At 43.2% G+C, this 17,160-nt stretch overlaps 1 protein-coding gene across 5 annotated transcripts in view; it reads right to left on the minus strand.

The window, feature by feature from the left end:
• LOC146588079 (uncharacterized) overlaps window positions 1-1,920 on the minus strand; it is a 44,123-nt gene extending 42,203 nt beyond the window's left edge. For all 5 annotated transcript variants that reach the window (XM_085318584.1, XM_085318583.1, XM_085318585.1 and 2 more), the window contains exon 1: window positions 1,119-1,920. In XM_085318584.1, the coding sequence (XP_085174710.1) occupies window positions 1,119-1,305 (187 nt within the window). In that variant the 5' untranslated portion in view covers window positions 1,306-1,920. The remainder of the gene's footprint in view (window positions 1-1,118) is intronic.
• Between the last annotated feature and the right edge of the window lie 15,240 nt (window positions 1,921-17,160).

The following is a 17,160-nucleotide window of genomic DNA, read 5'->3' on the forward strand; positions in this document are numbered from 1 at the left end:
ATGCTGAAACACCAGCTAAAATGTGAGGTTTGTCTGCATAAACTTCCTTCTGTGGGCACTCCAGGATCAATCTACCTTCTATTGCTCTGCAGACAACWTCTGGCTACCAGAAACTGGTATCCTACCAAATCTCTCTAAAGGGAGCTCAGCAAATCCTGCTAGAGACTCCAAAGCTAGTGAGAGGTGCCAGTAGTGTAGCTTTGGCAAACACAGAAGGTCTAGAACATATAGACTAGAAGGAGGAGATAAAGCTTAGCAGTGGAATAACATGTGCCCTCAGCCTTCCCTGCTAGGATCTCTCCAGGAGTTAAAATGTCATTCTGCCACAGTTAAACATTTATCTAACGATGGCAAAGGAGAAATAAAAAGGAATATGTTTACTTTTCAGACTTTTGGCAGCTCTTGCCTAAGGAACCAAGTTCTCCTGCCATGACTGCTCACTGACCTACAAGAGCATAGGTCTCTGAAGCAGGCTCAGAAAAGCCAATTCCTCCTCCTTTTCACTACCTCCTATTTAGCAAGCTTAGTATATATCAGCCCCAAACAAGCTGGCAAGGCTTTTCTAGAGCCACAGATGAATGTCGCAAAAAGAAGGTGAGTTTCTTCTCTTGCAAAGGTAATGGACAGTAGACAGCGTGAGGACAAACATCATTAAAGAGGCCTTAGGCTCTCTATTTACTTTCTGGAGAGAGGTTCCCACAGATCAAAGAGCAGAGCTCTCCAGTCTCTTGAGTCTGACCAACTAGCCCATGTATAAGCTTTGTTTGCATTTTCAATACTTTGCATTTTCATTTAGAGTGACATAGGACTAGTCTTTATGACTACATGGAGGAGGCCTACATGGTAGACCAAACACGGCTAAACTCACCAGTCCAGTACATTCTTCCCTATGCTTCTGTGTGCAGCAATTCAGATTCAAGGCTACTCTAATTCTAAACAGAAAGGGGAGAGTGAAACAGGAGACAATGTCTTCTTAGAGCTCTTTAAAGTCAAAAGCTGAACTTCAYTGCACAAAGCCACCCAACTGGTCACAAGGCTGTGCAGGAAGGGAAGGAAGTTCAGAAGGTGTATGCGTGTGCGCACGCCTACACATACCACACATGCACAGAGCCACTCACCTTGGAGTTGAGCAGACAGTGCTTCCTGCTGCTGTTTGTATTTCTGGGCAAGGGCTTCAGCGTTCCTCACCTTTTGCTGCAAGTGATTGTACATGAAAACTCCAGAGCCCAAACATGCCAGAGCCACCAGGCAAAATCCAGTCTGCAGAAGCCCCTTCTGCCTCCTTGAACACATGCTCGTCCCCATGACGGGGCTGAAACTGATGTAGACTTGCACTCTGTGCTAACGCATCTGGTTCTTTTTCCAGGCAGCCTTTCTCCACCACAAATTCCCAAGTCCCCTCAGATACCCTCTGCAAGACTCCAGCAAAGTCTTGCCGTTGGATAACTTTTCCTTCCCTCCTTTCCAGCTCTCAGAGAAGTAGAAGAATCTCTAACAGCCTTTTATTCCTCATTGCCCAGTGCAGAGAAACGCAGCAAAACACCAGCGTCCGAGAGGAGCAGCCGAGGCGTCGGGAGTCGCGTCCCTCAGCCGCAAACTGGTCCGGGAGGGGAAGCTTCGGGCRGCGTTTCGCGTACGGCTGTCTGGACGGAGGGCGATTGCAACCRGCGGAGGAGAAAGAGCAGGAGGAGGAGAAAAACTTTTGCTTCCCATGTGCTGCAGGGGGAGGGAGGGGGGGAATCCGTCGCTTTTGGCTCTTCCCCACCTCCCTCTCCRAGCACTGACCGGAAAAAATAACCCGGCGGGGTAGGGAGCCTTCCTGCTCCCTCCCCTCCGCTTTCCTCCCCTCCTGCAACAGTTTCCAAGAGGAAGCGGCGACACTCGGGAGTGGGAGACGGGCCGGGAAATCGGCCGCGGCATCCGGGCTGCCGCGGCGGCGATCCCGCCCTCCGCGCCGCGAGGGGGGCGGAGGGAGGCGGGCTGGGAAAAGCAGCGCGGATCCCGGGGACCGCAGAGCCCCGCCGGGCTCGGCAGCGTCGGGCCGCCTGGCAGCGGCGAGCGGCATGCCCAGCCGCCGGCGGTAGCTCCCCCGCGGGCAGCCCGCTGGCGAGGCGAGCGCGGATAAACCTCGGACACCCACTGGCTGCCTTCTCGTTGAGTCAGCATCTGCACCACAGCCCAACAAACCCCCACAGGGGGCAAGTGCCTTAGGGCACCCAGCCCCACGGCTGCACAGAAACCCGAAGGAGGGGTTTCTCTCTCACACTGCTGRACCACCTACCCAACTTCCATCACAGCGTGCTGACCCCCAGAGGACTTCTCTGTGGCCAAGGAGAGGTAGCTTCACCTACTCCCTAAGCAGGCTTGGGCCCTTGAGTCCTTTCACGTGTTTGTTTTCCCCTCCCTTTTCTAAACAGTCAGACAAACCCAAGGCCTCTCTTGCTGATGCTGGTACCTGTTGCTGAAAGGAGACAGGTGCAAGTCACTTGCACTAATTAACAAGACAGACATCTTCAAATGACCTCTTTAAAAGCTTTGAGAACAGAAGCTTCTCCTCAGGAAAATGTGAGTTAGCAAAGGCAGGACTTCAGAAAGAGAGAGCTATTAGATGACGTAGGCCTTTTAAAGGCACCCAGGGCAGCTGTGGCCTTTCCTAGAAGCTGCTCTCTTTGGCAGAGCCCAGCCCATGACATCCCAACAGGTGACGCACAACCAGATCATTAGCAGAAAGCAAAAGCAAACTTTCTGCAGCTTTGCCCGTATTCTGAGCTTACATGTGGTATTTAAGGCCCCCAGCTTTATAATACACCTCACCTGTTCCAACAGCCAGACTGTCAGGTTGGCTGATCTGTTACCTGAGCTTGCAAAGATAGTTCCTCCAGAATTCTGCCAAGTTCCGTTTTTCAGATATCTGCGGAATAAGCAACAATCATAACAATTAATGCTTCAGTAGTAATTCCCTTCCAAAAATCACATAGTTTTGTAATTGTTAATCAGCTGAGCTTTACAGTAAAATTGGGAAACAGCTGAATGGCATTCTTTCATCCCCATAACTTGCAAATAGTAAAACTGAGGCACAGCATCCTGTAAGGTTATAATTTATCTGGAGTAACTAAGTTTTTGATCATTTTTCCAAGCACTTTAAGTGGATTTAGTATGTCTTTTGAGCTGAATGCTAGTACAAAGGTGTGACTCAGCCTACTAGAAACTGCATGATCTGGCTGATTTGGGATGCTTCATGCAGTCTGGGTCATGAATCATTTGCACATAGGGTCAGGGGTAACCTTGTGCTAATTCACATATCCTCAGTTCAAGAGATCCTCCACATATACTGTAAAGACTGCATAGGTCAGACAGCCTTACTCTTCAACTATTTCTTCACATAAATGCCCTGGATTGAGTACCCCAGCACCTTTTCAAGCTGTTTGTCAGGAGCTGGAATGTCATTTGTCTGTATCTTGAGGACTGAGGAAGCAGACTGTGTGGTGAGGGATGTCAGTCTCAGGTCTCAGTTTTGCTCCTATTCCGCACATTCCTTTTTTTTTTTTTTCTTTTTTTTTCTTCCCTTGCTGCTCTCATTAATTACTTCCTCATGTGCTGGTTCCTGCCTGAGAAATACTGGGGATTTCTGAGGTTCTGACAGAAAGGACTTTGGAATGGTTTAAAATCCTGAATTAGGGAATGTCTGTCTGAGTGAGATTTGACTGTTGAAGTTTTTAGATCTAGCACTTTTACTCTCCTACTGCTCTGAGAAACTCAGTTATAGATTAAGCTCCATATTTCTACACCAGATTCGGGGCAGAAGAATTGTACAGCCCCAGCAGATAGCACAGGGGTTTGCTTCTTGCTTGTGCTCTGCAAGTGTTTATGTTACGTGTCCTGCCAGTGAAATCCTAGTAAACTGATCCCACTTTCCCTGTAGTCAGTGATAAAATCCTCCACTTCAGGCTTGTTCTTCCCATCAAAGAAGTACAAAAGCCCACAGCTTTAGCTGCTGTTTTAGGCTGCTTTCTAGTTTTTCCGAAAAGCTAAACAGCTGCAGGGCCCCAGAAAGATCAGGATGTCTTAGTCAGGCACTCTCATAATAAACAGTCAAAATCAGAGCAAGCTTGTTCACAAAATGGGAAAATAACATCAATGAAAATGCATATCCCTCTCCTGGGAATGTTCCCCTATATTCAGTCTCTGTTCTAATACCCATGGCACAGACCACCTTCTTCAGAGATTTCCCTTTACTGTGCCTACTTTATATTTTAATATTTTAGTCTGACTAGATCTTTATGCTTATCTGACTAGGACAGACCAGAAGCTCTCCTTGCCAAAGATTTCTATGCACCAAAGGAAAAGGGGACATCTTCAAGGCTTAGGTTGGATATTTACCCATTATTCATTTTTGCTTTTTTTTTTCTTTCAACTATGCATTTTTCTGAAATGGGGTTGCCATGCCAGTCAGCTTGGAAGGTACTTCCTTGAGCAAATTGCTACAACATCCCACATCCCTAAAGGTCCACAGCCACTAGGCATGAGTATTTTCATGAACGTATAGAGGAGAAGAGCATCCTGAGCTAAAAAAATTGCCCACAAGTGACAGCCCTTTTCAAATCTTACTCAAAACTCTTTGTGCCTCAGGGATAATTTGATCAGAGTATCTCTTTTTGCTTCTTCTAGTCCAATGGGTGACCACATTTGATAATACTTACATGTGTTTGCAGAACAAGAGGCAGGAGGATCTCATCCACCAAACATGACAATCTGGGATTCCTTCTAAGGTGGCTGTCTTCAGCAGCCTCCTGCCAGACATACATTCCCCAGCAGACACTGAATGGATACATTTAGTAGTAAAAATTCAGTAGGGAAAACAACTAGGGCACTGAGCTATAGAAATGGAAACCAGCTCCCATTCTATATTATGCTGTCAAAAATTCTCTCTATTGCCAACAACCAAGTTGGCACTAAGCTGGTTACAGGGAGACCTCTAAACATGAAAATTTGTTACCTACTCATACTACAGACACAAGAATCTTAAAACTTTTCTGACCAACACATGACTGGGTTTTCAGCTGCTGTGTGAAAAAAGACAGTGTTTGCAAAGGTGTCAAACCTGGACTTGCAAGAGGGCTTCCAGCCTCAGTTAAGGACTGGAAAGGGGGGAAAGTTATTTTCTGTGTTTTTGTTTTAAACAGTCATTACGTTTCACGAGCTTGTTTTAAGGAGGAATCTGGCAACAACTACAGCAAGAAAGCTATTTCTTAAAAAGTTTTTGTATACACAGCATAAGGACCTAATCCTCCCCCTCCCCAATTTGTGCAAACAGGAGCAATGACAAACATTCGTTACCTGTACCTCAGGTAAATTAATAAATTATTTAAGTAACTGCAGTACCTGAAAAAAGGAGGCTTAGTTTCCTTGTCTGTTCAGTGGCTGGGAAAAGAGGGCAAGGACCAGATCCATCGCTTGTATAATCCCACTACTTTCACTGCAGCCACGCTTAAAAACACTTTTGAAGGTTATATTAATGCAGTAAGATGCTGCATTCACAGACTTTCCTAATCATTGACATTCTGATGTGGTAGAAATTCATGCCGTAATACGGCACTGAGAATCTTAAGATAATAAAGAAGCAAAGCTGCCTGCTGTCACCATTGCTAGCTAATTACAGCAGCATGGACAGACTTCCTTTGCAGATTTCTATATACCATATTCATGCAGCACAATAAATAAATCCTGTTAAAGAAGGAAGGCTAAGAAAAAATTTGTGGTTTTGAAATCCTCTAACCCAACAGTTAAAAATAGATTAAATAATTTAACAGCATTTTTTTTTTTCATACAGCTTCCTCTTCTGTTTCCAGATATGCTTCTTCTGAATACTGGTCAGGAGAGAGGGCAGAGGAAGAAATAGCTATTTGGTAATTCATTCAGCGTTTATCAGACTCCCCCACACAGCTCTGGGCTTTAGGCAAAGAGCCATCCTGGACCTCCACAAGTCTTCCATTTAGAACACTCCTTGCTCCTGGGACATTCAGCAAAGGTCAGAAGACAGGATGAAAGAGTGCTCCAGGCTTTCTTATTTTGCAGTAATGCTCAGCATTGGACAAACTTGTCTTAGATGTCATCTAGAGCAGCCACAGCAGGGAGAGAAGCTTCAGATAGACTTTAAACAGTGGAACCACTACCACAGACAATTAGCACTTGCAGATAAAGTTTCAGTCCTAAAGAGTGGTGAACTGGTCACTGCTGCGAGTGAACATTCAGCATCCAGAGTGCAGGAATTTGTGTCGTGGCACTACAGAATACACAGCTGCCAGAGCCTCTAGATTATGCTTGTCTAGAAAGGGATGGGAAGTTTCCAAAATGAAGACATTAGTGCTTTCATACACCAGTAAATGACTTCTGTAGGACCAGCCTCAGGCTGTGCTTCTCCAGATAGCAGCACAGCTGGCAGACAGGTGTTTGTCAGCCAGAATCTGGAGCACTGTTGAGACTAACTACAACTCTTTCCATGAAAGCAGCAAGGCCACACAGCCTGTATCCTCTGCTGTGGAGTGTAGTTCAGTGGAGGAATTTTGCAAGGAGGGCACCATAGGGGCTGATACGGAGACTTTATACATGCAGAAGGTATTTCCAGTCTATTAATCACCTACCCAGCAAAACTGCTCCTAATTATTCTTCTTTGTATATAGAGCCTTTGTTAAGGGAGTATATGTCCCCAGAAGTTTCCCTCTGAAGTTTCCAATAATATTTTGCTGGACATGGGGAGTGGAGAGGACAGATTTTGTCATGATGTGACCATTATGGGTAGCTGACTTACTGAAAAGCTCTGAAAGAGTTACTTCCCCTCTATTTTCATTCTTCTCCTCCCTTCTTTTCTCCACTGACCTCCCTGGGCACCAAATCTGGTTGATTCCTGCTGTAGGAAGGCCTCACTGTTATTTCAGATTCGAGAACTACTAGCACTCTATTAGTTTATAAACAATGAACAAGTGCAGATAATAGCGCGAGATCTGCTGTGGTTTATGAGATTAGTGTCTCTCCAATACACTACATTCTGTTAAGCCCTCCTACAAAAAAATGTACAAGGATTAATAAGAGGCTCCACCACCAAGTTAACCATGACTACAAGAGCCAATCGATGAAAAAGGTAACACTCTGACTCATGAAATTTTCACTGAATAGAATTGCTTGGCCTTAGTTCCTAGTTGGCACTGGCATTTCCAGATCCATTACAGGTCCCTTGGCACAGCAAATTTCCATTTAGAAATAGACTGGTCATTCTTGCTCACAGATACGATTTCCAAGGTTATCAAGTTATCTCAAGTTATTTGGGGCTCAACCAACATCACACTGTGCAATGCCATACACCTCTCTGCTGATCACAGCCCTGACTGCTCAGAAAAAAATAAAAACAAAATGGTTGCCAAAATTTCCCTCCATTAGCTGTATGAGTCACACAGAACAATAAAGCACTTGGTTCAAATCTTTCCTATGCAAACAGTTATTGCATTAGAATATGAGTGTCTCTGTAATAGTTGCTCTTCTTATGAGGCTAGATTACACTGACAGAGAAAGGAAGGGAAAAAGAAAACAGTTTATATGTTTGAGAACACCAGTGGATTAAAGCAACCATGTAATCAGCAGTCACTTACCTAATTCAAATACACCGTTCTCTATATTTCAGTAGGTGGGAATGGATGGAGGCAACCCGGGTGAAAATGACTTCTCACTTCCCTACAGTAGCTAATCTTCCACATAGCATATCTGGATTTATATAATTCAACCCCACCACTTGTCACTAGTCTGCTATTTTACAACACTGAACAGTTTTCCTTATATAGATCCAAGACTGTATGTCCTTTCTCTTTGTCTCTTGGTTATTAACACTGCACTCAGGACAAAAGTGCAGCAAGACTATAGCTTGTCACAGCTCACTGCCTGCACAACTTTAAAGGGCAAGTGCACTTTCACACTGCTGACATGTGCTTCCTTGTGGTGACAGGTCTCAGGATTACACCCAAAATGCTGAGAAACTATCTGACCATGTCTACAACATTCTTATACACGTTTATCCAGAGTATTTGTTCAGTTGCAGAGGGCGGCACAGCATCCTGACTTGTTTGCTGACATTGCTTATGCATTGTCAGTGCAATCACAGTGACCCAGTGCACTCCTYCTTACACAGTCATTCGTAGCAGTGCAGTGGGATCAGACTCTGATGCAAAGTTGCTGCAATGAAGCATACAGGATGAGAGGATGGGTCACTCTATTCTCATTTTACAGATGAAGCTGAGGCATAAACTGCTTCTTACAGGACCCCAGGGAACTAGGTGAAATTCAGAAATGAAGAACAGTGTTTCCCTGGTTACCCCTGGCAGGACAATTGCAGGGCTGCAGCTCCTAGGCTGAATACATGACATCATTATTTTTATTTGCCATCTGCCTTGACTGCAGGCTCGATTCAGCATATTCTTCGCAGAGATTTGTTTGCAAGTGCTTTAAAGCTCCCTCTGAGATTTCAAATGGATATATGAAGATCCAAGCTGTTTCTAGTGCTTTTTGCCACACTGGCTGGGTTGCAGAAAGGACAGCAAAGAATTGTCAGCTGAGTCCATAGACCATGTAAACACACATTAAATGACTCAGAGAACATAAGAGAAACAGTTGATAAGCAGGGTTCCCAGACTTCCTGTTCTCTGGCATGCCAAGTTGTTCCAACTGTCCTGGTGTATGCTTTGGAGGGTGGAGGGGGGAAGATTTTAAATTCACACAAGGAAGGAGGTGTGTCAGTAGTAAACTGCTAGAACAGAACTGCTTTTTGAAACTAGCTAAATCCCATGCAGCCCTGATGTCAGAAGTACACACAAAAGCACAGAAGAAATTGGGTATTGAAAAGGCAAGTTTCCAAATAAACTTGGACAATAACTAAAAATGCTTAATGTCTTTATAAGGCAGGCATTGGAATTTTAAGTAGGAATTTCACTACTACTAGGATGTCATACTCATTCCACTTAATTCCTTCCTTGAATCCTTTTATAGTGTTTAGATCAGCTCCATAATGCTTTGGATTTCTTCCAGGAGGGAGAGATCCCTTCTGGAAGCAGTTGATTCGCTGTGCTTTATACGGCACTCTGATGTCTAGCTATGCAGCCACTAGGAAAACCCCAGGCTTGGACCCAGTTCTGGGCTCTTATTGTTGGAAGTCTTCAGACTTTAGTTCTACGCCTCAACTCACTCAGCAGCAGGAGGCTAATTGTAGTGAGAAGAATGCATTTGGGGAAAGGAAATAGATTTGGTCACATGATTCTTTTTGAGCAGTAGAATTTTAAAAAGTGTTGACTTTTTCTGGACTGCTTATAAGCCCTGTAGTGAACTCATGGCCTGGGATTCATAAAGCTTAATGTCATATTTAATAGTTTTTGGTTCTAATTACACTCAAATTCTAGCTACATCTTTTCATTTTAAAAAGCAGAAAAGGACCAAGTCTAATCCAGATGCTCTAAAGAGCATTTGCCTCAATAGCTGAGCTGCTGAGAGACTAATTTGGCTGAGACACACCAAATTCAGTCACCTTAAGATCACTGGGAGAAGATCAGAAAATTCCTTTCTCTCTTCTCCTCTACAAGCCAAAAGCCAGGAGCCGCAACTGTTTGTCTTAGCTTGCTTGTCACTTAAAACTGATAAGCAAGTTTCTCCTCACGGGTGTGAGGCTGCCCTTTATCTTTGTTTGGCAACTAAATATAGACAATAGGGAGCTAAGAATAGTTCTGTTTAAAACTTCTGCAGCCAAGAGTTGTTCTAGAGCAGAACCAGCAAGTTAGAGGAGCTTGAAGTACATAAATAAGATAGGAAGACACTTAGCAGCAGAAGGTATTCTACTGCCAAATAGGCATTACTGGGTATATTACACAGGTGATGCTTGAAATACATGATTGGGGTTGCTATTTAAAGCATACCTGTAGGTTATTTGTACCCTGCCCCTGACTAACCTGTGTATCTTAAGTAATTTCACCTGTGCACACATTTCTCTTCAAAGCTGTCTTTTCTCAGGAGGTAGGAAAATTTGAAATACATGACCATGCAGTGACTAGCATGGTAGGGCCCTAGCTGGTACTCTCCAAAATGGCTGGTCAACAGCAGTAGCCACTTCCAGAAATTGATGGTTTGAATCCATATGACTTAGTTTCCTGTTCTGTAAATACTACTGCCTCCTGAGATCTTTCTGGGTCCTGTGTTGCTGTGATTCTGTAATCATACATTCTGCAGTTTGGATCCTCTGGTGTCTAGTGAGATAAAGACTCAAGTTAGAAATACTAACTCTAGTTAACTCCCATTCCTTAAATCAGAAAAATCCAGCTTCTTACTTTCAGCCACTGGATTCACTGCTTCCAGTCTGAAGTGACAAACTGCTGTTGCATACTTGCCTGTCAGACATAATTGCAAAAGCACAGAGAAAGTGCTAGAAATGAAGATGCTGACTGGGTTCATTGCAACTTTCACAGTCTCTCTACTAGGATGACACCAGAGTAGCAAGATTTAATTTTTATTAAGGGTCAATTCCCCTAGGGCCATCATACATTCATTTCATGCAATGAAGCAAGCTTGCCCTAGGAAGTGTGATACATTGCCATTCTGTTCATGTAACTAAGCAGCAATTTCTCAGACATCAGCAAGCAATCATTTGCTCCCATTTGCCTCATGGCATTGTGCCAATCCTCAAAGGAGGACAAGCATTGCAGGCTCAACTCATGCATGTCTATCTTGTTGCAGAAGGGACATAAAAACTTGGCTGACAAAGGAGATGCTCAATTAGGGGTGAAAGAAACTATGATGTTATACCTCCATACATGTACACAACACCTTACAAACAGTGGTATAGACAACTGAGTCACCGGCAGAATTCTCAAGAAAGCACAGCTGTCCTGCTCTGCAAATAAACAGTTTTAGAAGAACTGCTGCACTTCTTTCTAGAGAGTTTGCCCCAGTGCAAAGACTTGCACGAATTCTGCACACCACTCAGCATGCTAGAGGAAAACAGTACTTCACGACATAGTGCTTACCCTACCCTGGGGCACAGAAGCTGCTTCCCAACTTTTAGTAACACAAYAGTCTCTACCCCACCAGCATTTCAGAGGAGACAGACACCAGCAGCCAAAGTCTAGGAAACTTCTAACAAACCAGAGAGACTTTGTTTATCCAGAATCCTTTGCTGACAAGAGCAACCCCCACCCTGTCCCTTTGGATGAGGGTGGTTTGTCCAGCTAACGAACTGTCCTCATTTAGCTGTCCCCATCCCTATTACCACACAGGCTTCACACCATTCACATCCTGGCATGATCTGATTTTTTTGTGATTTTTTTTTTTTGCAATGCTCCATCAGAGAAATTGCTAGATATGCTGCGAGCTGAGCTAACTTTCTTAAGGATCCTACCTCCTTCATTGGTTCACTGTAAAAAAAATGTGATGGCTGAAGGYAGGATCCATTTCTTCCGCTACCTTTCAGCTTCTATAGTCATTTTTATCCATGTTGGATTAAAATGTTACATGCTTCTTGGATCTATTTTCCACTTCTTTTTTTGTTTGTTTTTGAAAATGACCATGTAATGATAATAGAGAATCTGGCCTAAGATGAATCTTATCTCCTTTGTCAGTAGTAACTACCAGCACTGCTTCCAGTCAATAATGGTACTGGTCTGCGTTTTTCAAGCAAAATGTTCCAACATACCCAGGACTAACCTCAAAGGTGTGACTCCAACAGGTAAATATCTCCTCTTCCAAATCAAAGAAGTGCCTTTGATCTTCCTTAGATGTTACTTTTAAAGAACAAATACAGCCAGGTTCCAGAGCATATGGGAAGCCTTTCCAATCAGCTTTTCAAATACCTACTGCAAAAGGTTAAAAACAATATCATTGTCTTAGTCATATTTGCCTAATTGATTCTCTTAATGATCATAGACCAACTATACTACATTGTTCTCAATCACATTAGTTTAAAGCTGGAATAACCCCATCAAATTTAGAAGTTATCAGATTTACACCACTTTCAGTCATACAAACCTAGAACCAAGCTTTGCCTTTTATTTATCACTTACTTTATTTACCTTTATATTCATTGGATACAGAGTCTGAAGGCAGACACAGGTTTTTTACCATATACATCCATTATCTAATCCTCATAATGGCTTTGCCATGACTCCTGGCTTGTTTTAAATCTCCTGTTATTTAGCCTGGTTTTTGAAAGGACCGGGGCTCAAGGAATCAGGAAAACTGTTCAGCTGTTAGAACCTGATAGATTTAAACCCTAAGGTCTGTATTAACTTGGAGTTATAATCGTTCCAGTAAAAAAATGTTAGTTAAAATATAGATAGCTGCTTTTCAGTGTTATAAGTTATTGGCAAGGAACAAAGAGGAATTCCTCTTGGGTATATATGCTATTAGGCTGTGATTCTATTTGTTTCAGAGTAGAGACCTAGATGTGGAATTGTACTTCCTCAAAGTTCAGGAGTATTTCAAAGCTGCGTATCAGATGTAGGTTCCTTTCTGGCTTGTTGGAAACTCAGCTGAGGTTGGAATACTGTACTGTTCTCACTTAAGAGTGGAATTATCACRTATACATTTTGTTCTATCCAGGTCATTGCCTCCAAAAGCAGTGTCACATCAGTGCACATTTGCAGTGTGTGAGCCAGGGAAGCTGCCATTTCCAAGCTTCATTTTTAAGGAGAGGATTCCCTGAACCAATCTTTCCACRCACAAATTCTTATATAAGCACACAAAATGGACACTGCAGAACACTGTTGTTGAGGAAAATGCCCTTCTATATGTGACATGAAGACACCAGTAGGACTGCCTGTTTTCCCCTGACAAGCCTTTCCCCCCGCCCCCCCCCATGTGCTGTTAGGCTACCATCAAAGAACCTCCCTAGATTCCTGCTGCTGGTATTGCATTCATATAGGCATCTATCTTCCTGGCCAAGTGCCACATCTGTAAGCTACAGAATATTAGGGAGAAGATGAGTTCCTTTGTAAGTTAGGTTGACTAACAGGGTTAAATCCACAGAGCTTCACTGATCTTTAAGTGGCCTTTCATATCTGTTAGAGAAGGTGCCTCTGGCAAAGCCTACAGTCTGTGACTCTTTCTGTTTAACAGCGGCATCCAGTGGGCAAAAAAGATTCCCAGCAAAATACATTAAAGATCAGGATAGGACCCTGTAAGATTATGTGTTGTTATCCCATATCCACAGCTACGTTTCCTTGTTTCAGTCCCTTGCAGTAGCATTATAATATGGCTACTGAGCAAGAGACTGAGGTAAACTCACCCTTACAAGAAACCAGAGGATCCACACTGCAAAGTGTATGATCACAGAATCACAGCAAAACAGGATCCAAAAAGATCTCAGGAGGCAGTAGTATTTACAGAACAGGAAACTAAGTCACATAGGTTCAAACCATCAGTTTCTGGAAGTGGCTACTGCTGTTGACCAGCCATTTGGAGAGCACCAGTTGAAAGCTGCTATGTGTATTCCAACCACTTGCTGCTCAGGTCTGCAAGAATTCATCTCTCCCTTCACATAACAAGTGAAGGGAATGGGAATTACTTTGAAGCATACATCTGTTATAACTGTTTGGAAGCAGTTTGATTTTACTGTATGACACATCAAAGAAATCATCCTCCCCATTTACTTCCATCTTGCCGCCAAATTCCTGGATATTGATGTACTTAAAATGGTTCAGCTAATTATTTCTGATCCTGAAACAGTAGGCTTACTGCTATCTTTATGAGGGATGAAATCATGACACAGCCTAACACTCAGAAAGAAATGACTTGAAATGATAGCATTGCTTTCTCCTMACTCAGCTGTAAAACATGGTATTCTCCTGCTTCTTTATTAGCATTTGGTATCCCAGAATAAATATGCTTCTACATTACAAAACCTATTCTGTAGCTGGAAGCCACAGGAGATTGCCATCAAATCCAAAAAGGCTTGATCATTTCCTCCATACTCAAGGGTTTTTTTTTAATTCCAGTCACGTCATTTAGGTCCCACCGTCACTAGCGCTAGTAGAATTGAGAGACTGGTAAACTGTGATATGTTGGCAAGAGCRACTGGGAGCTTCCCAAGCAATTTCACTGCCAAAACTGGAATCTTAGGAAGCTATTCCCCTGCTCAGTAGTCTTGAGTATAGCAAAAACTCTGTTTAGAAAGGTGGTTTCATAATGTTTGCTTTGATCTTTAGTGCAATATAAAGTAGACCCTCTTTCGCCTTTTTATTATCTTGCCTGTGAAAGATTTAGCGAGTGTATCAATCCACTTTTTCAACAGTCAATTGTCTTTTTCATGTGTTCTGTTCTCACAAAACTGATGAAGGAAAACAGTACAAAGCATATTACAAACCCCACAGCAAGRGAATAAATGATCAGAATTAGCCTAACTTTTCCTGTATCTTTGATGTTTGATGCTGTTCACAGTACTTTTGGTGTAAAGCACAACAAAAATACCACTTCTCCAAAGCAGTTTTATACAAATAAAGGCAAATCTTTATCCAAAATAATCACAACCAAGCTTTTGTGTCATAAACTGAGGTGCTGACTCTAAGATTTCGTGTTTGCCTAAGAAGGTGACTTCACAGGCAGTCTAACTTAACCTGGTTTTCCCTTTCCCCCTCATTTTTTTTTCAAAAASAAAGATTGAATGGCAAAAGCCAGATATAATTTAGAGTCTAGACATGGAAGTTCACACGTTTACAACCAGAACTGGTAAAAGTAAAGCCTTGAAACTTACAGAGTAAGCAGAAAACAAGATACTCCAAATGTGAATGAATATTTTCAGACAATTGATTTTTTGCTGCATTCATCTGCCTTTAAGGTATTTTTATATTTAAACTAAAATATAGTTCTGTCCGGTAAATGGCAAGCTGCAGGAGTATCAGTGCCTATTTAGATCCACTTACACATTCTCAAATACTCAACAGTACACTTAAATACCTAACAGTATTCATTCTCCATCTTCTGGCCAAAGGGCAAAATGTGCTGCAGTTGTGCTTATATGGAAGTCAGCACTCTGCCAGTCAACTCAGCATGGAGCAGAAAGTTAGAAGTATATGTACTCCATCTGCACTGCTGAGTCTGAACCTATTTTCCTTGATAAACCATTATCTCTCTCTCGCACGTGTGCACCCTCCTTATGCCTTAGTGGCATATGTGGATCTATTTCAGACTTGTAGTAGAGATGCTGATTGTATTTATGTGGTAGAACTAGATCTAAGAAAACAGTTCTACTACAATCAAAGCCATAAATCTGCCACATAAAAAATAAAAATAAAAAAATAAATAAAGATAACACAGAAAATGCTGACCAGGACATAACGTCCAAACAAAATACTTAAATATTTACCTTGCTAGTAACTTGATTCCTTTAAGGAACTGGATGAGACTTTTTGGTGGCAGAACTGGCCACAGTCCTCACAGATGGTACCATTGTGTGGTCAGGTTTAATATTGCTAAAAACCATCAGGAGACCTTTTGGAAAGAGAAAGTGATATTTTATACCATCTCCAGGTAAAATGAGGACTTGCACTCAGTTTCTCAGATTTCATTCACTCATTCTCACATTTACATTTTCACTATCACCCCAACATGTGTGTTTAAATGTTCCCACCAACATCACTTGTGTGCAGCAGGGGACAAGGGACACTGACTACCGATTCCTCTTCATTTATCTTTGGCTTTTATCAATTTGCAAAGACCAACTGGTTTTTGGATAGTTCTTTTGAATCCTGTAGGTACAGAAGTTGTTACACTGTGATCCTGTTGCCTCAGGATTTTGCTCAGTTCAGCCTGCATAAGTTCTAGGTAGGCTGCTGACTACTGTCTATGTTTATCAGTTTTGAGTTTTAGGGCTCTAGTTGGTCTTCCTGATGGGCTAATGGGAAAAGAAACGGAACATGTGATGTTCCTTGACCTTGTTGCCATCTTCCTGTTGTGAGTGAAGGGTCTTATGCTGACAGGTTGCCTGCGCTGTGGTCTTATCAGAGTGCAGGCTTTCTGGGTTTGACACAAACACATTCCTCAATTTAACTGCTCTGAAGTGTTAGTGCAGCATTATCAAGGTAGACTGTTCTTTTAATCTTTGTTCTATTACACCATGAATATGTCATTCACACTAATCTTACTATTTTTCTCAAGTCTCTACATTGTCAGAGACTAAATGAAAAACAAAATTTCATCAAGCATCTATACAGCTTCAAGTGAGCCATGCTCAACATGCCACCAAACAATGTAAGACAGGTAAGCTTAGAACAAACACTCATAAGGTGTCTCTGATTTCCACAGGATAAAAGAAAGTTAGAGTTTGTTCCGCTCTTCTAACAGGTGATCCGTATGAGGGTATTGTGAGTGTTATTAGCAGAGAGAAACAACAGGAATTCCTAATTTGCCTCTGCTTCTTTGAAAAGGAAGATAATACACAAGAAGTAATACCTTATGCTTTCAGATCCACCCATTGTGCATTTAAGTGTCACAGTGATCCCAATTAGGAAATACCTGAGCCATGATTTTGCAAAAAAGACTTCCCTGGGGGAAAGCTGTCCCTTTCAGACCCCTCAGGCTACCTGGAGAACAAAGTGACATGGCATCTTGCAAGGCAATAAACTGAGGCCACAAATCTCCCTAAAAATAACTAAGTTACTCATAAATCCCCCCAAATCTAGCACGCAAACTTTTATAARAGTGAGTCTTGGAGGGGATCCTACACTCCCTACATATTCAGAAATCCCCATGGATTTTAATTGCCATTTTGCTTGCATAGAGACAACGGGAAACGACCCTATTTATCCTCAAGGCCACAAAGCAAGCCAACCGGGAGCACAAGGACAGCGCAGACAGGCCGGAGGGAAAAGGCGGACCCCAGCTCCAACAGCGAGGGGACATTGACTGGCTGAGGGAGATGGGCCGCAGCGGCAGAGCAGGAGCCGTCCTCGGGCGAGACGCGGGGCGGAGCCGAGTACAGCCCACCCCGGCCCCGAGATCACCGCAGCGGCGCCCTGGGCCGGGCCCGGCGGCCGCTCCGGACCCCCGTCGCTCTGGCCGCGGCCCGCGGGCGCCGTGCGGCGGCCGGCAGCGAACTACGTCTCCCAGCATGCCCCGGCGGCCGTCAGCAGGCACCGAGGGGCC

Source organism: Rhea americana, unplaced genomic scaffold, assembly GCF_003343005.1.
Source record: "Rhea americana isolate MKP2758 unplaced genomic scaffold, rheAme1 scaffold_541, whole genome shotgun sequence".
NCBI lineage: Eukaryota > Metazoa > Chordata > Aves > Rheiformes > Rheidae > Rhea > Rhea americana.